Source organism: Trachypithecus francoisi, unplaced genomic scaffold (genome assembly GCF_009764315.1).
Source record: "Trachypithecus francoisi isolate TF-2019V2 unplaced genomic scaffold, Tfra_2.0 Lachesis_group12, whole genome shotgun sequence".
NCBI classification, from domain to species: domain Eukaryota; kingdom Metazoa; phylum Chordata; class Mammalia; order Primates; family Cercopithecidae; genus Trachypithecus; species Trachypithecus francoisi.
In genome coordinates, this window is record NW_022681457.1 from 89,398,752 (window position 1) to 89,426,326 (window position 27,575).

At 38.5% G+C, this 27,575-nt stretch overlaps 1 protein-coding gene across 7 annotated transcripts in view; it reads right to left on the reverse strand.

The window, feature by feature from the left end:
• ZMYM4 (zinc finger MYM-type containing 4) overlaps positions 1–27,575 on the reverse strand; it is a 160,102-nt gene that overhangs the window by 80,629 nt on the left and 51,898 nt on the right. For all 7 annotated transcript variants that reach the window (XM_033227155.1, XM_033227159.1, XM_033227160.1 and 4 more), the window contains one exon: positions 22,688–22,733. In XM_033227155.1, coding sequence (XP_033083046.1) covers positions 22,688–22,733 — 46 coding nt within the window. The remainder of the gene's footprint in view (positions 1–22,687; positions 22,734–27,575) is intronic.

The window sequence follows — 27,575 nt, forward strand, 5'->3', positions numbered from 1 at the left end:
AATTAGCCAGTGAAGTGGCATGCACCTGTAATCCCAGCTACTCAGGAAGCTGAGGCTGGAGAATCGCTTGAGCCCGAGAGACAGAGATGGCAGTGACTCAAGATTGCACCATTGTGCTCTAGAGCCTGGGCAACAGGAGTAAAAAAAACCCTGTCTTTAAAAAATAATAATAATAATAATACAGGGACTGAGGGAGGATACACATTACCAATATCAGGAACGAAATAAAGGACTATAGATTTTATATAAATTAAAAATAAACTAAGAAAATATTATAAACAACTGGAGGGCCATACAGTTTAAAATATTAACTTGATGGCAATACATAAGAATGATTAAAACTTTACAAAAATAAATGACAGTTTAGCTTTGTGATATGCAACACAGTAGCCACGTGACACTTGTGACTATTTAAACTTAATTATAATTAAATTACACTTGATCTTAGCCAAGAGGCCGAGAAGCAATAAATGTAGTTAAACTAAAACTTCAGTTCTGCACTCATCACATTTCAAGTGCTCAACAGTCACAGGTACCAGTGGCTACCATACTTTCACTGTGTACAGACAGAACACTTCCATGATGATGCAGACTCTGACTGTGCAGACAGAGAAATGGCTTCAAAGGTGAAAATTACCAGAACTGACATGGAAGAAACAGAAAATCTGAAAAGCCCCAGGCCCAGATGTCTCCACTAGTGAATTGAGTAAATAAAACACTTAAGAAATAATAACCCATCTTATATGAACTCTTTAAGCAAATATGAGAAAGGAACACTTCCTAATTTTATATGGCCAATATTGCCCTGGAACTAAAACCAGGAAAACACATTACATGAAAAATACACACCAGTATCTTTCACAAACATAGGTGCTTAAAACATTAGCATAGATACTTAAAATATTGGCAAATTGAATATAGAAACACATAAAACAATTAATATAAGTAAGATTTATCCCATAAATGCAAAGTGAGTTTAATATTTTAAAATTCATCTTCATATTAACACATTAAAGGAAAAAATAACATGGTCATCTCAGTGGAGAAAAAGCAACTGATAAAACTTAATACTCATTCATGGAAATATCTTTCAGTAAACTAAAAAGAGAAAAGGAGGTCTTCAATCTGAGAGAGGACATCTATAAAAAAAAAAATCAACATCTCATGGCCTACTTAATAGTTTAAGACTGAATCCTTTCCCCCTAAGTTGGAAAAAAACAGTTAAAAATCTCTCCTCTCACCACTTCTACTCAATATTGTAATAAAGATCCCAGCAGTTGGGCGCAGGGGCTTACACCTGTAATCCCAGCACTTAGGGAGCTCAAGGCAGGTGGATCACTTGAGGCCAGGAGTTCAACATCAGCCTGGCCAACATGGAGAAACCCCATCTCTACTAATAATATAAAAATTAGTCAGGCACAGTGGCACACACCTGTAATTCCAGCTACTCAGGAGGCTGAGGCACGAGAATCGCTTGAACCCAGGAGGTAGAGGTTGCAGTGAGCCCAGATAGCGCCACTCCACTCCAGCCTGGGCAACAGAGCAAGACTGTCTCAAAAAAAAAAAAAAAAAAAAAAAAGGGAAAAAGAAATACTCCATGCTTATGGAAAGACTATACATACTTAAGGTGTTAATTTCCCCCAAAGTAATCTAGAGATTTAATGTAACTCCAAAATCTCTGTGGATTATTCTAAAATTTACGCATTGACTCTAAAATGTATGTGTAACTACAAGAGACATGAAAAGCCAAAACAATTTATTTATTTATTTATTTATTTATTTATTTATTTATTTTTGAGACAGAGTCTTGCTCTGTCGCCCAGGCTGGACTGCAGTCGTACAATCTCAGCTCACTGCAACCTCTGCCTCCCGGGTTCAAGCAATTCTCTGCCTTAGCCTCCTGAGTAGCTGAGATTACAGGTGCCCACCACCACACGAAGCTAATTTTTGTATTTTTAATAGAGACGGGGTTTCACCATCCTGGCCAGGTTGGTCTTGAACTCCTGACTTCATGATCTACCCACCTCGGCCTCCCAAACTGCTGGGAATACAGGCATGAGTCACCGTGCCTGGCCATGCCAAAACAATTTTTTAAAAAAAAACAGAACTGGATGACTTATATTTAAAGTCTGAAATTATTTCAAAGTGAAAAGTTCAAATTCAAATGCTTTTAAAATAAATTTTATTATCTAGAAGTTATAACTCAACAAAATATATTTAATTTTTTAAAAACTTCATTTACAATTGCCTAATTTGAAATATCTAGGCCAGGCGCGGTGGCTCAAGCCCGTAATCCCAGCACTTTGGGAGGCTGAGACGGGCGGATCACGAGGTCAGGAGGTCGAGACCATTCTGGCTAACACAGTGAAACCTCATCTCTACTAAAAAAAAATACAAAAAACTAGCCGGGCGAGGTGGCGGGCGTCTGTAGTCCCAGCTACTTGGGAGGCTGAGGCAGGAGAATGGCGTAAACCCAGGAGGCGGAGCTTGCAGTGAGCTGAGATAGCGCCACTGCACTCTAGCCTGGGCGACAGAGCAAGACTCCGTCTCAAAAAAAAAAAAAAGAAAGAAATATCTATAGATATAACAAAATAGGTACAAGATCCATACTTGGAAAACAACAAAACACTAAGTAAAATCAAAGAAGACCTAAATAAACTAAAAGACACATCATGCTCATGAACTGAAAGATTTATTACTATTTAGATATCAATTCTCCTAAACTTATCTACAGACCCAACACAACCCCAACAGAAACTCCAGTAAGCTTTTTGGTAGAAACCGACAATCTGCTTCTAAAATGTATATGGAAATGTAGAAGATCTAGGGTAACAAACCAACTTTGAAAAATAATGACTTAGAACATCTGATTATTAAAAAATAATCTTTATTTATTTAAGATTTCTACTTATTTAAGATTTTTACTTATTTAAGATTTCTTTAAAGATAAAAAAAATCTTTACTTATTTATTTATTTTTCAGACGGAGTCGCACTCTGTCACCCAGGTTGGAGTGCAGTGGCGCAATCTTGGCTCACTGCAACCTCTGCCTCCCAGGTTCAAGCGATTCTCCTGCCTCAGCCTCCCAAGTATCTGGGATTACAGGAGTGTGCCACTACGACTTGCTAATTTTTTTTGTATTTTTAGTAGAGACAGGGTTTCACTGTGTTAGCCAGGATGGTCTCGATCTCCTGACCTTGTGATCTGCCTGCCTCAGCTTCCCGAAGTGCTGGGATTACAGGCTTGAGCCACCGCGCCCGGCCTATTTATTTATTTATTTTGAGACGGAGTTTTGCTCTTGTTGCCCAGGTTGGAGTGCAATGGCCCAGTCTCGACTGACTGCAACCTTCGCCTCCCGGGTTCAGGCTACTCTCCAATCTCAGCCTCCCAAATAGCTGGGATTTCAGGCATCTGCCACCGTGCCCGGCTAATTTTCGTATTTTTAGTAGAGACGGGGTTTCACCATGTTGGCCAGGCTGGTCTCGAACTCCTGACCTCAGGCAATCCACTGGCCTTGGCCTCCCAAAGTGCTGGGATTACAGGTGTGAGCCACCATGCCTGGCCAAACTTCTGATTTAATATAAAGCTAAATTAACCAAGACAGTGTGATACTGGCCTAAGGATAACCATACGGATTTGTGGAATAGAAAAGTCCAAAAATAGACTCAAACACATTGGTCAAGAGACTTTCCACAAAAGTGCCAAGGTAAATCAATAAAAAAAAAAAGTCTTCAACAAATATTACTGATACAACTGGATATCCATATACAAAAAGATTTATTTTTACTCTTGTATTACACTACATACAGAAACTTGAAATGGATCATCAACTTAAACATAAAAGCTAGGCTTAAACTATAATGTTTCCAGAAAAAAGCAAGTAAAAATTTTTATGATCTTATGACAGATTTCTTAGAACACAGCATAGACCATAAAAATATAATAATAAAATTGGGCTCCAAAAATACTAAAAATTTGTGCTTTTCAAAGGACACCATCAATACAACAAAAAGGCAATCCAAAGAACAGATGAACGCATAGACGGATGGATGGATATGGAGAGAGATACACAGATTTAGATTGATGGAGACAGACACAGAGATAGCCTCATCTGTTTCTATCAGTCTATCTATTGATCTATATGACAGAGACTTGTATCCAAACTATTATACATAAAGAATCCTGGGCCAGGCTCAGGATTCTCGTGCCTGTAGTTCCAGTAATTTGGGAGGCTGAGGCGGGCAGGTCGCTTGAGGCCAGGAGTTTGCTACCAGCCTAGGCAACATGGTGAAATCCTGTCTCTACAAAAAAGTACAAAAAGAAAAAACAAAAAAGTAGCTGGGTGTGGTGGCATGTGCCTATTGTCCCAGCTACTCAGGAGGCTGAGGTGGGAGGATCACCTGAGCCCAGAAAAATCAAGATTGCAGTGAGCCATGATCACACCACTGCACACCATCCTGGGCAGCTGACTGAGACCTTGTTTCAACAATGACAACCACAAAAAAAAGGATCCTTATAACTTCATAAAAAGAGGACAAACAAAATTTAAGATGGACAAAAATTCAAACATATACTTCACAAAACAACATTTAGGAAAGGCCCATAAGTACTCTGAAAAATGCTCAACACCGTTGGTTACCAGGGAAATACATATTAAAACAATGAGATGCCACTTTCCATCCACCACAAAACAGCTACAGTTCCAAAGACAGGGGCGACTTAAATGAAATGGAGGCCAAGAGCAGTGTAATCCCAGCACTTTGGGAAGCCAAGGCAGGAGGATTGCTTGAGCCCAGGAGTTCGAGACCAGCCTAGGCAACACCTTCTCTCTACAAAAAATAAAAATAAAACAAAATTGCCAGGCATGGTGGCACATGCCTGTGGTCCCAGCTACTGGGGAGGGTGAGATGGGAGGCTCACTTGATCAAGAGAGATGGGGGCTGCAGTGAGCTGAGGTCATGCCACTGCACTTCAGCCTGAAACACAGTAAGATCCTGTCTAAAAATAACAACAACAAAAATTTAACAGACAAATGCCTTGAAAAAGACAACCTACCAAAAACAAACACAAGATGAAACATAAAATTCTTTAAATGCTGTATCTATTAAAGAAAGTGAATTCAGAATTTTAAACCTTCACACCAAGAAATATCTAGGTCCAGATGATTTCAGTGATTAACTGTATAAAAATTTAATGAAACTACAACTCCAATCTTAACACAAACTTGATCATGAAAATATTAGCAAACTGAATCTAGCAATATATAAATACTAATATCATTCAGCCATTTCTCAAGGTAGAATGGGAATATATATTTTTTAATGTAATAAAGCCTAAGCCTATTTGACAGAAACCAACTACAATCAGCCCCCAATGACAAAATACTACAAATTAACTACTTTACTTAGAATCAAGAATTAGTCAAAAGTCACTACTACTTTAATATTTAATGAAGTCCTATAAATTTTAGCAAAACAGTACAATTATATAATATGAACAAGCTGGAAAAAAGGAATAAAATCGTTTTAGATAATATGGCTTTATGAATGGATAACTACAGACTCAAATTTATTTTAAAAGCCTACTAGATTTAATAAGGGAATTAAGTAACACCCTGACTATTCTTGCAATAAGAATCTAGAAATGAAAAAACGTTTTTAATATAAAAAATAAAAATGTTTACATTTGTCAAAGTACTAAAGAACAACTGATAACAGAAAAAGCACAATAAATATTACTTGAAAATAAAACATTAGTGAATGGCATAAAATAAGATCTGTATGCTAAGATTTCGGCTTATTGTTCTTATTGCATGTAAGAACAAATACATAATAAAAATACTGATTCTATCCAAAAGTAATATGTACATGTATGCATTTTCAATTAGAATTCCAACAAAATATTTTTGGAAAGTGTATAAAATCATGTTAAAATTTAGTGGTTTAATGGAAAGCAAAAATTACAAAAAATAAAACTGAGACAGTGGCTTGACCCAGCAGATAAACGTCTATACCACAAAGCCAATAAATACACAGTAATTTAAAAATACTCCTTCAAATAAATACACAAATAATAAAAATGAATATGGCACCAATATAAAAATATATTAATACAATGTAATAGAAATTCCAAAAATAGATCCCAATATACATAGAACTTTAAATATATCTCAGTGGTGCTAATTCAGTTCAGTGATAAAAAGATTAACTATTTTGATGAAAAGATAAAACTATGTATATGGTAGCACAACAGGCTGCCCATCTAAGGAATAAAAGTGGACCCCAACCTTGCCCTACATCCAATTAAATAAAACTTAAATGTTAAAATATAAAGAGCTTGTATGATAATCCTTTATAGCAGGGGTACCCAAACCCCAGGCCACAGACCAGTACCAGTCCATGGCCTGTGAGAAACTGGGCCACACAGCAGGAGGTCAGCATCCCACAAGCAAGCAAAGCTTCATCTGTATTTACAGCCACTCCCCATCGCTTGCATTACCACCTGAGCTGTGCCTCCTATCAGATCAACAGCAGCATTAAATTCTCATAGGAGCGCAAACCCCACTGTGAACTATGCATGTGAGGGATCTAGGCTGCCTGCTCACTATGAGAATCTAATGCCTAATGATCTGTCACTTATCTCCCATCACTCCCAGATGGGACCATCTAGCTGAGGAAAACAAGACCAGGGCTCCTATTGATTCTACATTATAATTTGCTGTGTAATTATTTTCATTATATATTACAATCTAATAATAACAGAAATAAAGTACACAACAAATGTAATGTGCTTGAATCATCTCAAAACCATCCTCCCTCTCCCCCTGACACCTGGGTCCATGGAAAAACTGTCTTCCGCAAAATGGGTTCCTGGTGCCAAAAAACGTTGGGGACTGCTGCTTTACAGAGTAAATTACAAAATTTTATTCAAAGACAGTGAAGATTTAAACAAATACAAAGTTCCAAGTACCAAGTTCATGGATAGAAAGACACAATGCCACTTCTCTCTCAGTTGATCTACACATTCATGATAATTCAATAAAATTCCCAACAAAGTTTTGTTATTTGATTTTGTTCTGTCAGAAACTTTCCAAGATATTTCTAATGGAAACATGGGCAAGAATAGGCAAAACATTCCTGAAGAAAAATTTTCAGGAACATGTCCCATCAGATCATTAAGAATTATTATACAGCTCAATTCATTAGAACGCCTTGGTACTGTGTCACAGGAATAAACAAACAAACAGTCCAAGAAAACATTGACTGAGAATGTGGGGAAATGCCTACAGATGTAATTATAGAGTAACTTTGCATCTTACTGGAGAAAGGAGGTAGTATTTGATAGATGCTGGTGAGTAAGGTAATTTATCAGCCTTATAATAGTAAATAAAATTAGTTCCCTACTCCACACCATATAAAAAATTAGTGTAGGGTAATTCAAAAGCTACATGTGAAAGGCAAAATCAATAAAGATTTTAGGAAATAATATACAGTCAACCCTCCATATCCATGGGGCACTGGTTCCAGGACACCCCTCCCAACCACACTCAAAACCCACAGATGCTCAAGTCCCTTATATAAAATGGAACAGTATTTGCATATAACCTATATACATCCTCCCATATACTTTAATTCATCTCTAGGTTACTTATAGAACTTAACATTATGGGCTCATACCTGTAATCCCAGCACTTTGCGAGGCCGAGACAGGCAGATCACCTGAGGTCAGGAGTTTGAGACCATCCTGGCCAATGTGGTGAAACCCCATCTCTGCTAAAAATACAAATATCAACTGGGTGTGGTGGCAGGTGCCTATAATCCCAGCTACTCAGGAGGCTGAGGCAGGAGAACTGCTTGAACCCAGGAGGCAGAGGTAGCAGTGAGCCAAGATCACGCCACTGCACTCCAGCTTGGGCGACAAGAGTGAAACTCCATCTCAAAAAAAAAAGAAAAAAAGAATATAATGTGAATGCTATGTAAATAGTTGTCATATTGTATTGTTTAGGGAATAATGACAAGAAAAAGAAGCCTGTATATGTTCAGAACAAATGCAATCATCAATATTTTTTATCCATGATTGGTTGAAGCTGCAGATGCGGAACCCATGGATACAGAGGGCAAACTATAATTGCTCTTCCTGATCTCAGCCCAGGAAATTTTTCCTAAATAAAATGGGGGTTAAAATATAAACCATAAAGGAAAAGACTGATACATTTATTATCATTCAACTACATTAAAATCAATTAACTTCTGCATATGCAAAGATTTTATGAAGACATAAGATATGAATGAGAAGCTTATTCGCACCATCTATAACTGGTAAGTTTATTGTTCAGAACATGTAGAGAATGCCTACAATTCAATAAGAAAAAAACTAATAGCAAGTGGGTAATAGATTTAATGTAACAGACATTTCACAAAAAAAATTTTAAATGTCCAATAAACATGAATAAATGTTCAACTAATTATTAACAAGGAAATGCAAATTAAAGACAAAATGAAGTTCATGTTATATCCTCCATACTGACAAAGATTAAAAGTCTAATAAATCAAGTGTTGGCCAGATGTGAGGTGACCACAACTTTAACCAGTAACAGAAATGTAAATGGATAAAACTACAGTCTTTCCTTGGTATTACTGGGACTTTGTTCCAGGATATTCCCCCACCCACAGATACCAAAACCCGAGCATATTCAAGGCCTACAGTTGGCATAAGACTGCTGATATGAAAAAAAGTCAGCCCTCTGTATAAGCAGGTTTCACATCCCTCACATACTGCATTTTCTATCCACGCTTGATTGCAGGATCCACTGATACAGAGAGCCAACTGTATTTACTAAATAAAATCCAAAATCCATGCATAAATGGAACCATACAGTTCAAGCCCATGTTGCTCAAGGATCAACTGTACAAAGAAAACTAAGTTTTGCATTTCTAGCAAAGTTGAGAATGTACACTCCCCTAGGCCTGAGCAATCACCTCCTCAAATATACTCTATAGCAGGGGTAGGTAAACTATGCCTGCATGCCAAATCCAAGAGACCTATCTGCTGTTTCTGTATAGCCCAAGAGCTAAGAATGATTTTCACATTTTTTAATAGTTTAAAAAACAATCCAAAGAATATTCCCTGACACATGAAAATTACATTAAATTCAAATTTCGGAGTCCAGAAAGTTTTATCAGAAACACAATAATCCCACTTTGGGAGGCCAAGACGGGCGGATCACGAGGTCAGGAGATCGAGACCGTCCTAGTGAACACGGTGAAACCCCGTCTCTACTAAAAAATAATAGGCCAGGCGCGGTGGCTCAAGCCTGTAATCCCAGCACATTGGGAGGCCGAGACGGGCAGATCACGAGGTCAGGAGATCGAGACCATCCTGGCTAACACGGTGAAACCTTGTCTCTACTAAAAAATACAAAAAAACTAGCCGGGCGTGGTGGCGGGCGCCTGTAGTCCCAGCTACTCGGGAGGCTGACGCGGGAGAATGGCGTAAACCCGGGAGGCGGAGCTTGCAGTGAGCTGAGATCCGGCCACTGCACTCCAGCCTGGGCGACAGAGCGAGACTCCGTTTCCACAAAAAAAAAAAAAAATACAAAAAACTAGCCGGGCGAGGTGGCGGGCGCCTGTAGTCCCAGCTACTCGGAGGCTGAGGCAGGAGAATGGCATAAACCCGGGAGGCGGAGCTTGCAGTGAGCTGAGATCCGGCCACTGCACTCCAGCCCGGGCGACAGAGCTAGACTCCGTCTCAAAAAAAAAAACAGAAGAAAAAAAAAAAAAAAAGAAACACAATAATCCATTTATGTATTATCTATATTGTTTTTATTTATTTTATTTTATTTTTGAGATGGAGTCTCACTCTGTCACCCAGGCTGGAGTGCAGTTGTGCAATCCTGGCTCACTGCAACCTCCACCTCCTGGATTCAAAGCATTCTCCTGCCTCAGCCCCCAAGTAGCTGGGATTACAGGCGCCTGCCATCGTGCTCAGCTAAGTTTTGTATTTTTAATAGAGACGGGGTTTCACCATGTTAGCCAGGCTAGTCTCCTGACCTTGGGTGATCCGCCTCAGCCTCCCAAAGTGCTGGGATTACAGGTGTGAGCCACCACACCCGGATTTCTGCATTGTTTTTATGCTAGAAAGGCAGAGTTGAACCGCCGCAACAGAGATAGTATGACCTACAAAGTCTAAAATGTTTACTATCTGGCCCTTTAAAGTTTGCCAACTTCTGCCCTAGAGACCCACCATAAGAAACAAATCTTATACTGAACTGCACACATATTACTTTATTATACGTTACCAAGAAACATATGCAAGGATAATCATAAATTTGCAATAGAAAAACTAGAAACACCAAGAAATCTATAGACAACAGGATGGATTTACTATATATATATATATATATATATTTTTTTTTTTTTTTTTTTTTTTTTTTTTGAGTTGGAGTCTCGCTCTGTTGCTCAGGCTAGAATGTAGTGGTGTAATCTTGGCTCACTGTAGCCTCCACCTCCCAGGTTCAAGCAATTCCCCTGCCTCAGTCTCCCAAGTAGCTGGGACTACAGGTATGCAACATCACATCCAGCTAATTTTGTATTTTTTTTTTTTTTAGTGGAGATGGGGTTTCATCATACTGGCCAGGCTGGTCTCAAACTCCTGACCTCAAGTGATCTGCCCATCTCAGCTTCCCAAAGTGCTGGAATTACAGGTATGAGCCACCGTGCCCAGCCCAGAAAGAGGCTTAACTGACTCATAGTTCAGCACGGCTGGGGAGGCCTCAGTAAACTTACAATTATGGCAGAATGGGAAGTTGGCATGTCTTACATGGTGGCAGGCAAGAGCACGAAGAGCACACGAAAACTACCATTTATAAAACCATGATAACTCATGAGAATTCACTCATTGTCACAAGAACAACGTGGGGGGAACTGCCCCTATAATTCAATCACTTCCCTTTTGTAGAGACATGAGGACTACAGGTCACTCCCTTGAATGTGGGGATTAGAATTCAAGATGAGATCTGGGTGAGGACACAGAGCCAAACCATATCATGGACTATATAAATAACTGAATATTATTCAGCCTTAAAAATTAAGGTAGTTGGCTAGGCGTGGTGTGGTGGTTCATGCCTGTAATCCCAGCACTTTGGAAGGCTGGGGTGGGCAGATCACCTGAGGTCAGGAGTTTGAGACCAGCCTGACCAATGTGGTGCAGTCCTGTCTCTACTAAAAATACAAAATTAGCCAGGGGTGGTGGCACATGCCTGTAATCCCAGCTACTCAGGAGGCTGACGCAGGAGAATCACTTGAACCTGGGAGGTGGAGGTTGCAGTGAGATGAGATTGCACCACTGCACTCAGCCTAGGCAACAAGAGTGAAACTCTGTATCAAAAAAAAAAAAAAAAAAAAAAGAAGGAAAGACAAAGAAGGTGATTGTGACTCACGTTACAACATGTGTCAGAATGTTCAACATGGTACCACAAGGTTCAACACGATGAACCTTGAGGATATACTAACGTATCATTTTTACCGTAAAAATGAAGGTAATTCTGACACATGCTACAACATGTATCAGAATGTTCAACATGATACAAGAAAGCTCAACATGGTACCACAAGGTACAACATGATGAACCTTGAGGATATACTAACATATACACGGTTACTATCATAGTCAAACTCTTAGATGATAAAACTGGTTGCCAGGGGATGAAGAGGGGGTGATGAGGACTTACTGTTCAATGGGTACAGAGTTTCAGTTTTGCAGGATGAAAAAGTTCCAGAGATCTGTTGTACAACAATGTGAACATACTTAACACTGCTGAACTGCACACTTAAAAATAGTTTAGGTGGTAAATTTTATTTTATTTCTTTTTTTTTTTTTTTTTTGGATGGAGTCTTGCTCTGTCGCCCAGGCTGGAGTGCAGTGGCACGATCTCGGCTCACTGCAAGCTCCACCTCTCGGGTTCACGCCATTCTCCTGCCTCAGCCTCCCGGATAGCTAGGACTACAGGTGCCTGCCATCACGTCCGGCTAATTTTTTGTATTTTTAATAGAGACAGGGTTTCACCGTGTTAGCCAGGATGGTCTTGATCTCCTGACCTCCTGATCCACCCGCCTTGGCCTCCTAAAGTGCTGGGATTACAGGCATTGAGCCACTGCACCTGACCCAGAATTTTATGTTTTTTACCACAATTTAAAATAGTTATATATTTATATAATGAATTATCATGCATCGGTGACAAATAAACAAGAGCCACATACAACAATGCAGTAACATCTCTGAAATATGCAATGAGGGCCGAGCATGGTGGCTCACACCTGTAATCCCAGCATTTAGGAGGCCAAGGCAGATGGATCAAGTGTCCTGGTCACGAGTTCGAGATCAGCCTTGCCAACATGCTGAAACCTCGTCTCTACTAAAAATATAAAAATTAGCCAAGCATGGTGGCAGGCGCCTGTAGTCCCAGCTACTCGGGATGCTGAGGCAAGAGAATCACTTGAACCCAGGAAGCTGGAATCGCGTCACTGCACTTCCAGCCTGGGTGACAGAGCGAGACTCTGTCTGGGAAAAAAAAAAAAATGCAATAGGGAAAAAAAGCAAGTGGTAACAAACAGCATGATTCAAAAACAATAACAAAGCTCAAAACCAAGCAAAACTACAAATATTCAATAATTTAAATGTGGTAAAGGAAAAACAAGAAAATAAACACAAAATTCAGGATGATGGCTACCTTTTTGAAGAGGTGGCTACCATGTATGAGATGGGGAAATTGGCATCAACAGCATGAAAATATACATTTTAAAAAGCTAAGTGGTTAAGGGTTTTCATAAAATACATCTTACATTATACGTGTATTTTGTGTTTAATAATTTATAAAAAGTTTTCAAAGTATTCCGAGAAATTCTAGGGCAGTATATAACCAAGGAGTGAAAAAAACTTTCTTAAACAAGACTGAAAACCCAGATGTCATAAACGATACCAAAATGTTTAAGTGTCAAAAACATTTATTTAGCTCAAGATGACACAAAAAGGAAGTCAAATGAGGGAAATCAGAACTCCTGCCCCCATCAAAAGAACTTTACGTTACACATTCTCAAAGTTAAAAATCCTGAATGGTGATTGTCTATCATGTATACCTGAATCTTCTTTCAGATGTATGCTTCACTGCGCTTACTGTGACTCACCATAACAGCTATTATTAAAATATAAAACAAGCTTACAACTTGCCATGAAGAAAAAGTAAACTTTTTTTAAAGGGCGAAAGATATTCATTCTTCAACAAATATTTATTACTGGACAATACAGAGAAAGCCAGTCTAAACGTTAAACTTATTAAAAACTGCTCAAATTCTAAAGGAGTTGAGAATACGCAAATTAAAGTTAAGGCTGTGATATTTTACATCCATCAGACTGGGAAATATTAAGAAGAGCTATAATATATACTAATGGATGGGGGAAGGTGTTCTTATACACTGCTGGCGGAAATGTGAGGTATTAAAGTGCTTTTTTATTTTTTAGAAACAAGATCTCTTTCTGTCACCAAGGCTGGAGTGCAGTGGCATAATCATAGTTCACTGTAGCCTCAAACTCCTGGGCTCAAGGAATTTTCCCACCTCAGTCTCTCAAGCAGCTGAGATTACAGGCATGCGTCCCCATGCCCAACTAGTTTTTTCTGTATTTTTTGTAGAGATGGGGTTTCGCCATGTTGCCCAGGCTCATCTCGAACTCCTGGGCTCAAGCAATCCGCCCACCTCAGTCTCCCAAAACGGTGGGATTACAGCAAGCTTTTTTTTTTTTTTTTTAAATCACAGAATCCTTATTCTTTGGAATCTAACCACATATATAAAATAACCAATTTATCAAAACATACATTAAAGGACTTTTAATGTATCATTGTTCATTGTGGCAGAAAAAACCTTAAACAACATAAATGCCTAAAAACAAAGCAGAAAATGACTTACTGTGTATCAAAATCACAGAATAGAGAGCTGCTCCAGTTGAGGTGAAGGGGTTTTATGAAGTACTCAAGACAGAGAGAAGTGAGGTGGAGAAAAGTATGTATATGATCCCATTTTTGTTAAATAAGAAAAACTCAAAATCCTGACATACATATATTTGTATATGTTTATGTATATAATGATTTTATGAGCACTGAAAAAACATGGAAGGCTACCTACAAAGCTGTTGACACGGGTTATGAGAGGGGATAGGAACAACGATATGGGAAGGTGAGGCCAAGCCAACAGAAAAACCAAAATGTTACTCTTAAAAAATCATATGGACCAGGAACAGTGGCTGATGCTTGTAATCCCAGCACTTTGAGAGGCCGAGATGGGCAGATCAATTTGAGACCAGGAGCTTGAGACCAGCTTGACCAACATGGTGAAACCCCATCTCTATTAAAAATACAAAAAATTAGCCGGGCGTGGTGGCGCACCTGTAGTCCCAGCTATCCGGGAGACTGAAGAACGAGAATTGCTTGAGCCCAGGAGGAGGCGACTACAGTGAGCTTAGATCGTACCACCGTGCTCCAACCTGGGCAACAGAGCAAGACCCTGTCTCAAAAAAAAAAAAAAAAATTCATGTATGATCAGATTCATGCAATTTACATACAGGTATTACTGGAAATAGCTAATGCCATGAAGATCCAAATACAGACCTATAGGATAAAATTTTTAAAGCTATTTTATGGCTTAGAATATTTTATAACGGGGTATTTTATATGCTGTGACAGCAGATTTTATTTTATAAAAATGGCTGCAACAGTATCTTCCATCCATGTGCTTTTCTACAATGTGACCTTACCCTACCTCCTCCTATTAAGATGTGGGGTCTATAGCTTCTGAATCTGGGCCAGCTTGTGAATTGCTTGGTGGAAGGGATGCCAAATAACTTTTGAAGCTAGGTCAGAAAAGACGATCCACCAGCATGGGCAACATAGCCAAGACCTATTTCTACAAAAAATAAAAAATCAGGCGAGTGCAGAGGTGCAGGCCTATAGTTCTAGCTACCTGGGAGGTTGAGGCAGGAGGATCATTTGAGCCCAGGAGTTCAAGGTCACAGTGAATTATGATCGTCACTACACTACAGCCTGGGTGACAGGATGAGAGCCTGTCTGGGTAAAAAATAATAATAATAATGTAACTTATGCCTTATTCACTGAATTATTATTTTGCTTGGATCCCTGAGCCACCATGAAAGAAGAGAGAAGACCTTAAGGCTGTCACACTATGAGGAAGGCAAGGTAACAGACTACGTACAGGTGCTCAAGTCAGCAGTCACAGTCTTTGAGTCCTCTTAGGCGAAGCACCAGACATGAGTGAACAAACTTTCAGATTATTCCAACATCAAGCCATTCAGTCAACTTCTGCCTCCAAATCTTCTCAGTCAAGACCAAAGACAATGTGGAGAAAAAAAAAAAAAAATCCCCAGTATACCCTTTCTGAACACCTGAGTGATTGAATCCTTGAGCTTAATAGAAGTGTTTTACACCATTAGGTTTGGGGTGGTTTGTTAAGTAGCACATAACAGCAATCAGAATTCAAATTCAGAATACATCTTACATAATTTAGAAGGCTCTGGAAAACTACATTAACTGACTTAAAAAGTGACACTAGTGATTAACAATGTCAAATTTCTAGAGTCTGCATAAAATTCACAAAATAACTATAAGAAAATCAGTATTTTCTAAATCAATACTATTTAACATAAGGAGATTTTAAATATGTATATAATTCAATAAATGATTAATAGACATCTATTTCACCCATATGGCTATTAGTACATGTATTCTATATAACAAAATTCTATTTTTTCCCTCTTATCTTTTCACTGGGAAATGGGTCAGAACCCTGTATTTGGAATCATCTTATATTCAAACATTTACGATACACTTTTACCACCCTCTTATCCTACTGATCAACCTAAACTAAAATTCACATAGAACTTAGGTCTTCTTTTTAGTGTAAGAGTTTCCTTGACACCACCATTTTATTTATTTATTTATTTATTTATTTGAGACAGAGTCTTGCTCTGTTTCTCAGGATGCTAGAGTGCAGTGGCACAATCTCAGCTCACTGCAACCTCCGCTTCCAGGGTTCAAGTGATTCTCCTGCCTCAGCCTCCCAAACAGCTGCGATTACAGGCGCCCGCCACCACACCCAGTGAATTTTTTGTATTTTTAGTAGCAACAGGGTTTCACCATGTTGGCCAAGCTGGTCTCCAACTCCTGACCTCAAGCAATCCACCCACCTCGACCTCCCAAAGTGCTGAGATTACAGGCGTGAGCCACTGTGCCCGACCGACACCACAATTTTATTGATAACAATGCTGAAATAGCTGTAAGTTACTGGCAAAAACATAAACCTTTTACCAATACAGAGATAAAACAAAAATTAGTTTAGTTCAGTTTATTCATTTGAAAATTGTATACTAACCATTGATCAGTTTGTTTAATTCAAGAAGAACCTATACTTTTATTTAAGGAGAACTAAAAAATTACTGAGAACTGTGAGATGTTTTTCAGTTAATGCCATCTCAATTCCCTACCCATGTTTACATCCCTAAAGAAGACTTTTAGGCTTTGATTTCAACATCTTCATAAAGAAAGTATTCCTTTACAATGTTTAAAGGATCCAAATAATACTTAGCAAAAGACCATGTAAACAAAAATTTTTAAGTAGTTTTTTTAAAAAAACTCAAATTATCAGCTTTTTTATTTTTTGTTTGTTCCATTTAGAAAAATTGTAATTATATCAGTTCTTTTAAAAATTGAGCTGCATTGATAAGGCAAATATATTATAATTCGGACACAAACTGATGCTGATGCTCCACAAGCAGCCACAAAAACTTCAGTCATGGTTAATACACCTAAAACTATTTCTGAATTACTTTATAAATTACTCCGCTATTTTGTCGAATAATAGCTATTCTTCAAAACCTGTGATTCAAGTGAACTAGGGTGAGGTACAGAAACAGTTAATGAAAGATTTGAAAGGAGGGGCTTTGTAGCTAGGTAAATCAGCATTCAAATCCTGATTCCATCACTTGAAAGTGAAATGATGTCTCTAAGCCTTAGTTTGCTCCTTAGTGAAATAGAAACAGTCATAGTACCCTTTTTCTAGAGGGTTGTTGCAGCAGACACTAGGTACACAATAACAATTCTCTTTTCCTTACTAAGAGAGCCTCAATTTTATTCTTGACAACAATGGGCTCAGCTGAAGGATTATTATTCCCAGCTTTCTTTGAAGGTAGGATGGACAATGAGATATAAACCTAAGTACACAGGTAGAGTTTCCAGGAAAGTTCTTTAAGAAGCTGATTCTGTTCAGAAGTGTGCCTTTTTGCTCTCCTTCCTCCCTACTCCAGGCTCAAGACACAGCAGCCATCCTAGAACACCAGGCTACCTTGAAAATGGAAGTCACACACTAGGGATAAAATCTAGATAGCTGGAAGAGCTTTCTTGATAACCACAGAGCCATATTATCATCTGGGTTTCTTTTACATGAGAAATAAACTCCTTTTCTTTTTTTTTTTTTTGAGACGGAGTCTTGCTCTGTCGCCCAGGCTGGAGTGCAGTGGCCGGATCTCAGCTCACTGCAAGCTCCACCTCCCAGGTTCACACCATTCTCCTGCCTCAGCCTCCCGAGTAGCTGGGACTACAGGCGCCCGCCACCTCGCCCGGCTAGTTTTTTTGTATTTTTTAGTAGAGACGGGGTTTCACCATGTTAGCCAGGATGGTCTCGATCTCCTGACCTTGTGATCCGCCCGTCTCGGCCTCCCAAAGTGCTGGGATTACAGGCTTGAGCCACCGCACCCGGCCATAAACTCCTTTTCTTTCCTCCTTCCTTTCCCAATCTCCTTCCCTTCCCTTCCTTTTATATTTTGAGACAGGGTCTTTCTCTGCAGCCCAGGCTGGAGTGCAATGGCACCATCAGCTCACTGTAACCTCAAATTCTTGGGCTCCATCAATCCTCCTGACTCAATCTCCCAAGCAGCTGGGACTACAGGCATGCACCACCACATCCAACTAATTTATGTATTTTTTGTAGAGACATGGTCTTGCTATGTGCCCAGGCTGGTTTTGAACTCCTGGGTTCATGCAATCCTCTTGCTTCAGCCTCCCAAAGTACTGGATTTACAGGTGTGAGCCACCATGCCCGGACAAGAAATAAAGTTCTATTGTGTTTCTATTATATATAGTTAAACCTAATATCCTAATTAACATAATTATTATTAGAATTTTTAAAGGGTGGGGCATGGTGACTCATGCCTGTAATCCTAGCAGTTTGGTAGGCAGTGGAAGGAGGACTGCTTGAGCCCAGGAGTTTGAAGCCAGCCTCAGCAACATAGCAAGACCCTGCCTCAATTAAACCAGAAAAAGCGAGAATTTTTAAAAGATAATACATGTAAACTTTTCCACAAGTAAACTAGTACACTGAAAGTAGTCAAAATAATAATTTTTAGAATCCAAATAACTGTACTTCATGAACAAATCAGCAATGCTTTTACTTTTCCCTTGAAACTGTCAAGTCTGTTATGTTCAATAAACTTACTCTATCAATAAGAAAAGTAACCATTGCTGTGTGACCAGTTGGTTATCTTAGAGTCATTTAATGAATAAAAACCCTTGACTTAAGGAAGCTATCTGAATACATTAAATAAAAACAATCTCCCTATTCTATTTCAACTTAAAACTTCACATAAACTAGTAATGGTTGAGGGAACATGAGTTAAGAGCATCTACAGAATCAGTCATTTCCTCTAACACACCATGTATCTTTAAAAATCCACATCACAAATTCTCCTAACACAGGAGAACAAACTTGGAGAACCGCACCTTCTCTTCTCACCTGTATAAAATGTTGAAATCTTCTTTCTTTTAAATCCTTTTCACTGAAGATAATATATATTTGGAAAGTCACTTCTGATTTTTCATATTTAAACTAGATTTCTCAATGTCTTCACAAATGGGGTTAGCCTCTGCTAGTTTTTGTGTGCCAATAATTAGTAAATACTATATTTTGCTGACAGTGATAGGATTATATCACAATAGGGCAGAATTTGATCTACCAAACAAATATTTGAGGTCCCATATCCTGGTGGTCTTGGGCAATGAGTAGACGGTACGTCCAGCAGGGTAGGTCTGGTAGGTCTAGTGCTACACCAGACATTTTGAGGCACTTCCCTGAGATACAGTTAATCTTTTCTAGATATGAATCCCAAGACAAAATGGGAGGGCTAGGATGATCATCTTTGGTATCGGAGCTTTCCTGAATATCATCTATGTAGCTGTCTGCCCTTATCTCTCCTGGATTTAGGGGTCTATGTTCCTGAATCCCCCTCAGAGAGAGAGGCCAGTATTCCTTCCAAGCTAGTCATTTCTCTGCCTCCAGGGCTTTCAATATCCTTTTAATTTAAACTACCAGAAAAGGGGAGATAAACGGTAACCTTTATTGCACCATTTGCAACTAATATTTGGTATAAAACCTTCTACTTGGCTGGTGTGGTGGCTCACTCCTATAAGCCCAGCACTTTGGGAGGCCAAGGCAGGAGGATTGTTTGAGGCCAGGTGTTCAAGACCTAATTAGAAAACATAATAAGACCTAATCTCTACAAAAAAATAAAATAAATAAAAATTTAAAAATTAGCCAGGCACAGTGATCACATCTATAGTTCCACCTACTTGGACACTGAGATGGGAGGATCACTTGACCCCAGGAGTTCAAGGCTGTAGAGAGCTATGATCATGCCACTGCACTCCAGCCTAGACAACGGCAAGACCCTGTCTCTAAAATAAAAAATAAAATAAAGAATAAAACATTCTGTTTGTAAATCTACAGCCTAATAAGTTTAAGGAAGGACAGCAGAGAAACACCATGCACCAGAAACATAAACCCCAAATGCTGGGTGTAGAACTCCAAGTACAGTAGCCTGGCTATAGATTTAATACAGATTCCTGTTGCCTCTTTAAGATTGTTCTTACTGCAACAAGTTTAACAATGCATCAGATTAAAACCTTCATTAGAAAGCTATCTGATTCATTTCTAATACCAATATACACACTTGAGCAAAGGCATATCATCCAGAATAGGTATTCAAACACTATTTGGCAAAAGTGAGTAGTGACAGAGGGATGCCTTCCGAGAGGTATGTTTTACTATCTGGCCTGGTTTCCCTGACCACAGATAATTGGTTCAAAGATGAACATGAGAATCAAGCTGGCCCAATCATAATCTTTCTCCAAACAACTTGAAATTTAGAATGGATATACAGAAAGACTAAAAATTGTGGGACTGTAACTGCTTTCTGGCAGCACTTGTAGAGAACAGACATGATCTCCTTTTGCTGAGTACCCTGGAGGAAATTCATTTTATCTCATATTTTATGAAATATCCTAGTATATATCTAAAATGTTTCTTCTGGATAAGCTAGCTAAATTCTATTTTTGATTGCTTAAAACAAAAAAGACACACAATAACTAAATCCACTGAAGACCAGGAGACATAGTTGCCTCTCAATATCAAATAACATAAAGTCAGATGATAGTCTAAAAATATTATCATTCTAAAATATTAACAAACTAATTACAAAGAGAAACAAAGTACTCACAGATCCTACTGGTAGAAATAAATTTTTTTTAAAAAAAGTACATTCCCTTAACTCAAGAACTCTAGTTGACAAAATTTATCTTTCATAAAAAAGCACAAAAATATCCTTTGATAATTAATCAATTCTATTCTTGGAATTTATTCTACAGAATGCTTCAACAAGTATACAAAGATATGTATGGGAATACATATTCAATGTTCTTAATAATAATGTAAAATTGAAAATAAATTACACATGTATAAAAGAGGCTAGTTAAACTATAGTACAGTAGGTCCTCTAATAACATTTCATTCAATGTCATTTTGCTGTAGCATTGAAAAGAGAAACAAAGGCTGGGCGCTGTGGCTCACACCTGCAATCCCAGGACTTTGCCAGGTCGAAGCAGGTGGATCACTTGAGGTCAGGAGTTCAAGAACAGCCTGGCTAACATGGTAAAACCCCATCTCTACCAAAAATACAAAAAATTAGCTAGGTGTGGTGGCATGTGCCTATAGTCCCAGTGACTTAGGAGACTGACACAGGAGAATCGCTTGAACCTGTGAGGCAGAGGTTGCAGTGAGCCTAGATCACGCTACTTCACTAAAGCCTGGGTGACAAAGCAAGGCTCCATCTCAAAAAAAGAGAGGAAAAAAATGACTCCAAGCCAGGGCTATTGTTTATGTGGAGTTTTGTATATTCTCTCCATGTCTGCATGAGTTTTCTCCAGATGTTCTAGATTCCCCCCGCATCCCAAAGATGTACACATTAGGCTAATTAATGTGTCTAAATTGTCCCAGTCTGAGTGAGCATGGGTGTATGTGTATGAATGCATGTTGTGATGGGATGGCATCCTGTCCAGGACTGGCTCCTGCCTTGTGCCCTGAGGCTGCCAGGATAGGCTTCGGCCACTCACGACTCTGAATTGGAATAAGGGGATTGGAAAATGAACGAATGAATACAAATTACTATAATAACAAAAAGTCATAAAATATATAATCAACAAAGAAATGGACAATAAATGATTCACTCAGTAAGCCCATCATGTTTATTGTTTGTTTCTGAACTACATGGTGGTAGGAGGTGCTCTTTACAATGTTTGCTTTGCAAACACTTATTCCTTAAGTTAACCAACCACCACTACAAGCACCATCATTCACTGATTCACCAAAAACTAGGTAAATAATTATCTTACTCATTTTTATTAATCTTTCTTGTATGTATATATAGCTCATATTTATTTCAATGTTTAATATTAGAAGTGTTTTAGATTTTTATTTAGAAGTTTGATGGTGTTTTTGTGATTAAAAATACACCACAGGAACTTAACTCTTATTTATATCAATTTAAGCTTATAGTAAAATTGGTTTCATTATATGTCATTTCACCTAAAGTCACAATTTCCAAGAACCTATCAACAACATTTAGTGAGGACTTATTATACAGCCATACGATAAACTACTGAGTAGCCATTAGAAAGGGTGCAACAGGTCTATATCCACTGACACAGAAAGATGTCTATGCAGTTGAATGAAAAAAAGCAAGAACAGTATTCATGATTCCTACACACATATATAAATCTCCATACACCATGTATAGATATATACACTCATAGAAAAAAGTCTGGAAAGATATATATGTTAAATTTTTAAAACTGGTTATCTTTGGAGAATGGTAATGACAAAGGCTTTTACTATTTTATTCATTTCTGTATTGTAAAATTGAATGTATTACTTTTATAATCATAAAAAAAATTATTTCTAAAACTACAATAACACAAAAAGAATTTTAAAAGAAAATAAAATATCTTAAACCAAGTAGAAATCTTTAATAGTGATAAGTATAATCTTCCATATAGACACAAAGTATGGCTATATTTTAACATCATAATTATGAGAATAAACTATTTATTGAAAAAAACAGTAAGATTCTTACAATTCATATTAACCTGCTAAAACAACAGTATGTGATGAGATCTAGACTAAATCAGTTTGAACCATCACATAAATCAGCCCTAACTAAACACTATAACAGTTAAATACCGTATCTAGATTAACATTCATTTTCTATCTAAAGACATGTTTGCTTTTCTCAAATGGTACTTACAGTTCTCTACAATTTCATCAAAAACTCCAACACTTTTCTGTTCAAACTGGAAAAGCAAAAAAGGAAAGAGAAAAGTAACATTACCATGATATCTTCTATCATACATTCTTTTGGTATCCCTTCCTATTCCCCAAGGAGCTGTAATTTTCAACCCAAATTACGTAAGTGCACAATATAAACAAAAACATTGCCAAATAGAGTAAAATAAAATTTAGGATGAACCAAAGTAGTTCTCAGACCAAAGCCCCGAACCAAAAACTAAGAGATAAATCACATTCTCTCACTGTAAACAACTACTTATTTTTTAAATCATTCATGTCACAAAAAAGAGATGACCATATATATTTTTAATAACAACAAGCACAGCTAACACTTCATAAGAACTTACTAACACTGAGAACTATGTAAAACTTCCCGTCAAAACTGAACAGAAAAATTAACAGCTTTTGCTCTTAAGCTAAAGCCAGAAACATGCTGCTCTTAAATTGAAAGTGAGGCCTGTTACAGGGATGGTTCCTACTAAGTATGTTAGTGCCTAAGACAGAAGTAGAGCCATGTCGGAGGTAATTTCAGATCTTTAAACACACAGGGAAAAGAAAGCAAAGCACCGGTAACTCCACCAAAGAACTAAAGAAAATGGCACACTTCACTTTGAGTATTTGAAGGCCTCCTTACTTTGGAGGTTCCTGCTTCCCTGCCTGTTACTTACCAATGAGGCAAGAACACAAGAAATGCTGCTTCTTGATAAACCTTGCCTACTGTAAGAAGCCAGAATCAGCCACCCCATTCAAGGGAGAGACTTTTAAGGAAAAAAGAACTACCTAGCTACCTATATAACTGTAGAGGAAACACAGCAGCTGGCTATAGTAATCAGTAGTATCTGATATTCATAAATATGAGCAGAAAATAAAAGATCCCTGGTTTCTAAAAGAAAACTATGTGAAAGAGAAAGTTCAAGGTAAACAAACAGAACCACCACTCCAGAAGGAAACAAGAAACTTATAAAAAAGCAACTTCTTGGCTGGGCCCAGTGGCTCACCCCTGTGATTCCAGCACTTTGAAAGGCTGAGGTGGGCGGATCACAAGGTCAGGAGATGGAGACCATCCTGGCCAACATGGTGAAACCTCGTCTCTAGACAAAAAGTTAGAAAAGATAATTTATGGTGACATTGAGGATTGAAGCACTAAGTCTAACAGCAATGTCAAAGGTACCCCCAAAGAAGAAAATAATGGTGAAGGGGAATAACAGAAGAAAATTTCCCTGAACTGAGGATATAAATACCATATCTGAGATTGAACAGGCCCACTAAATACCAAATAAATAATGAAAAAAAAAATGCATCCTGGTAAAATATATCAGAATTCCAAAAGAAAACAAAAGGAGCAATTTTTTAAAATGATAGTGCAGGTAATTTATAAACACATTTAACTTGAAATTGAACTATGTAAACATTGGAAAGGAAAGGAAAGCAAATAGTGAAGGCCACTCCACCTACCATTCCGAAAGTCAATGAGCTATGCTCTAGAATGAAAGGGAAATGGGAAATGAAAAATTTCACTCTGGGCTGGGTGCAGTGGCTCAGCACTTTGGGAGGCAGAGACGGGTGGATCACCAGGTCAGGAGATTGAGACCATCCTGGCTAACATGGTGAAACCCCGTCTCCACTAAAAATACACAAAAATTAGCCAGGCGTGGTGGTGGGTCCCTGTAGTCCCAGCTACTCAGGAGGCTGATGCAGAATGACGTGAATCCAGGAGGCAGAGCTTGCAGTGAGCCGAGATCGCGCCACTGCACTCCAGCCTGGGCGACAGAGCAAGACTCTGCCTCAAAAAAAAAAGAAAGAAAAATGTCACTCTGTAAGCCAAAGAATGAAAGCATCCACTTACACTGAGAGGAATCCTATTGTTTAATAACACTGTTTGTTTTTGAACAATACTGTCCCAAGGCCCGATGCTATTATTCCTTCTCATTTTATAAAATATTTCTCATGATTCTCTATCCCCCTAGAGCTACTGCTCATTTTTCTCTTCCCCTTGACAGCAAAACTCTTCAAAAGAGTTGTCTAGCCGGGTGTGGTGGCTCACGCCTGTAATCCCAGCACTTTGGGAGGCCAAGGCATGTGGATCACCTGAGGTCAGGAGTTCAAGACCAGCCTGGCCAATATGGTGAACCCCCGTCTCTACTAAAGATACAAAAAAAATTAGCCAGACGTGGCACGCACCTGTAATCCCAGCTACTTGAGAGGCTGAGGCAGGAGAATCGCTTGAACCCGGGAGGCGTAGGTTACAGTGAGCCGAGATTGCGCCATTGCACTCCAGCCTGGACAACAGGGCAAGACTCCATTTCAAAAAAAAAAAAAAGTTGTCTATACATGCTGCCTATGACACCTGTCTCTTGATCTCACTTCAGTAAGGCCTTTGCCTGCACTATTTCTACTGAAACTTTTCTTGTCAAGGTCATAAGGGACCTCCACACTGCTAAACCCAATGATCTATTCTGACTCCTAAAGGAAAAAAGAGAACTAGAATATGACAACCATTTAAGGTGAAAAAATCTGGATCACAATCACCACTTCACATCAACATTAATCCCAGATAAGTTAAAAATAAATTGAGGCCGGGCGCGGTGGCTCAAGCCTGTAATCCCAGCACTTTGGGAGGCCGAGATGGGTGGATCATGAGGTCAGGAGATCGAGACCATCCTGGCTAATACGGTGAAACCCTGTCTCTACTAAAAAATACAAAAAACTAGCCCGGCGAGGTAGCAGGCGCCTGTAGTCCCAGCTACTTGGGAGGCTGAGGCAGGAGAATGGCATAAACCCGGGGGGCAGAGCTTGCAGTGAGCTGAGATCTGGCCACTGCACTCCAGCTTGGGCAACAGAGCGAGACTTCGTCTCAAAAATAAATAAATAAATAAATAAATTGAAAAAAACGCCCTAGAAGATACAAAAGTATTTTAACCAGAAAAATAAATCTTCATGAAAAAGATTTTAAAGTTTGACTATATTTTTAAAAAACTGTTTGGAAAAGCTTAAAGGTAATCTAAGTGAAAAAGTTGTAGTAGCAGTATAACAATGGTTAGTATTCTATGAATAAAGCAATTTTGGACTCAATTAAACAGTACTATCCCAATAGAAAGTGATCAAAGAACATAAGCACTAAACATTCAATCTTACCCAAAATCAAAATTGAGATACCATTTTTTCTCAGACTGGTAAAGATACAAAATGAAGAGAGACATAGATATGTCCCTGTTTTTAAAAAACCCAATAGTATATCTTGGAAAATTATCTTTATACAGAGATCTACTTCATTCTCTCCGGTGGCTGCATAGTCTCTTATTATATTATACTGATGAACATTTAAGGTTGCCTCCTGCCTTTTTTTTTTTACAAATATAATATTGCAGTTGTCATCTGTATACATACACTATGGCTTAGGTATGTGAGTATATCTGTAGGATCAATTCCTAGAAGTGGGATCACTAGGTTAAAAAAGCACAAGTATTTAATTCCTCCCAAATAAGCTTCATGAGTAGCTGGGATTACAGGAACACACCACCATGCCCAGTTCATGACACTTTTTTTCCAAGTACTTTACATGACTTAATCCAATTTAATCTCCCCAAAATCTCATAAGGCATAAGGTAGGTACTGTTAACACCTCTATTTTATAGGTGAAGAAATGGAGGTACTGAGAGGTTAAGGAGAAGGACACACACACACACACACACACACCACACACACACACACCCACCCCTCTGTAAGTCTCCCAAGAAAAATGTCCAAACTTCTGTGGATATATAAGACTCTCCAAAATCTAGCCCTAACTTCCTCTATAGCTTTATCTTTTCCTCCCTTCATGTTCCCATTACATCCCCATGCTGTAAGCAAATGCTCCATCTATTATAAATGACCTATAGCTGCTCACCCAACCTTTCAGGTAGTTTCAAGCATCTGGACCATCGTGCACAGTGCTTAAGCTTTTCTAGTCTTAATTCAATAGTAAACATATACTCAGCTTCTGAGACGGAGCTAAAGCTGCAACTCCTCTATTGGTACCATAATCTCACACACAACCCACACACACCCAACCTTCCGAACAAAGTAGAATTCACAGCTCTTTCCTAGTGCTACTACAACCAATGCGACTATGTAACAACTATAATAACCTTATTCCCAAGTTGAGAATGCTATAAGGAATCAAGTACCCATACAGGTTTCTAAGCTGTATGAGGACATATCCCATTCTTTTTGTAGACCAACCTGCTGACAGATAACAGCGGTTATACAAACCTTGAGTTTTAATCCAACTTTGGAGACTAAACATAAAATCAGTAAAAAGGAACACTTTATATAAAGAGCTTTAGAATAATATTAAAAATTAAAAACAAAAAACAATCTAGTTAGTTTCTTTCAATAGAACCTAAATGAAATTTAAGATTCTATAAAGGATTAGAAATCCTACACTTGTCAAAGCCAGAGCAGGCAAAACTGCACCCTGAAGAAAAAAACAAAGATTATTTTTCTCCTATAACAATCTCACAACACAGAACATTTCAGTGACCAGATATGTGGGACTTTTTCGTCACACACCAAATATCTAGCAGACACCAACTGTGTGTCCTGTATTTCACTTCAATTCTGACACTTACCTAGAATTAAGAGTCAGATCCCACAGGCTGAAGGCTCAGTCCAACAAGACTGCCTCCCACTTCAGATACCAATCAGAAGGCCCAGGTTGTGACTTGACCTTGTAACTGGCCAGCTATATAACTTGGGGTGCCCACAACCCCCACCTCAGGTTCAATTAATTTGCTAAAGCAGCTCATGGAACTCAGAGGAACACATTTACTGGTTTATTATAAAGGATACTACAAAGGATACAG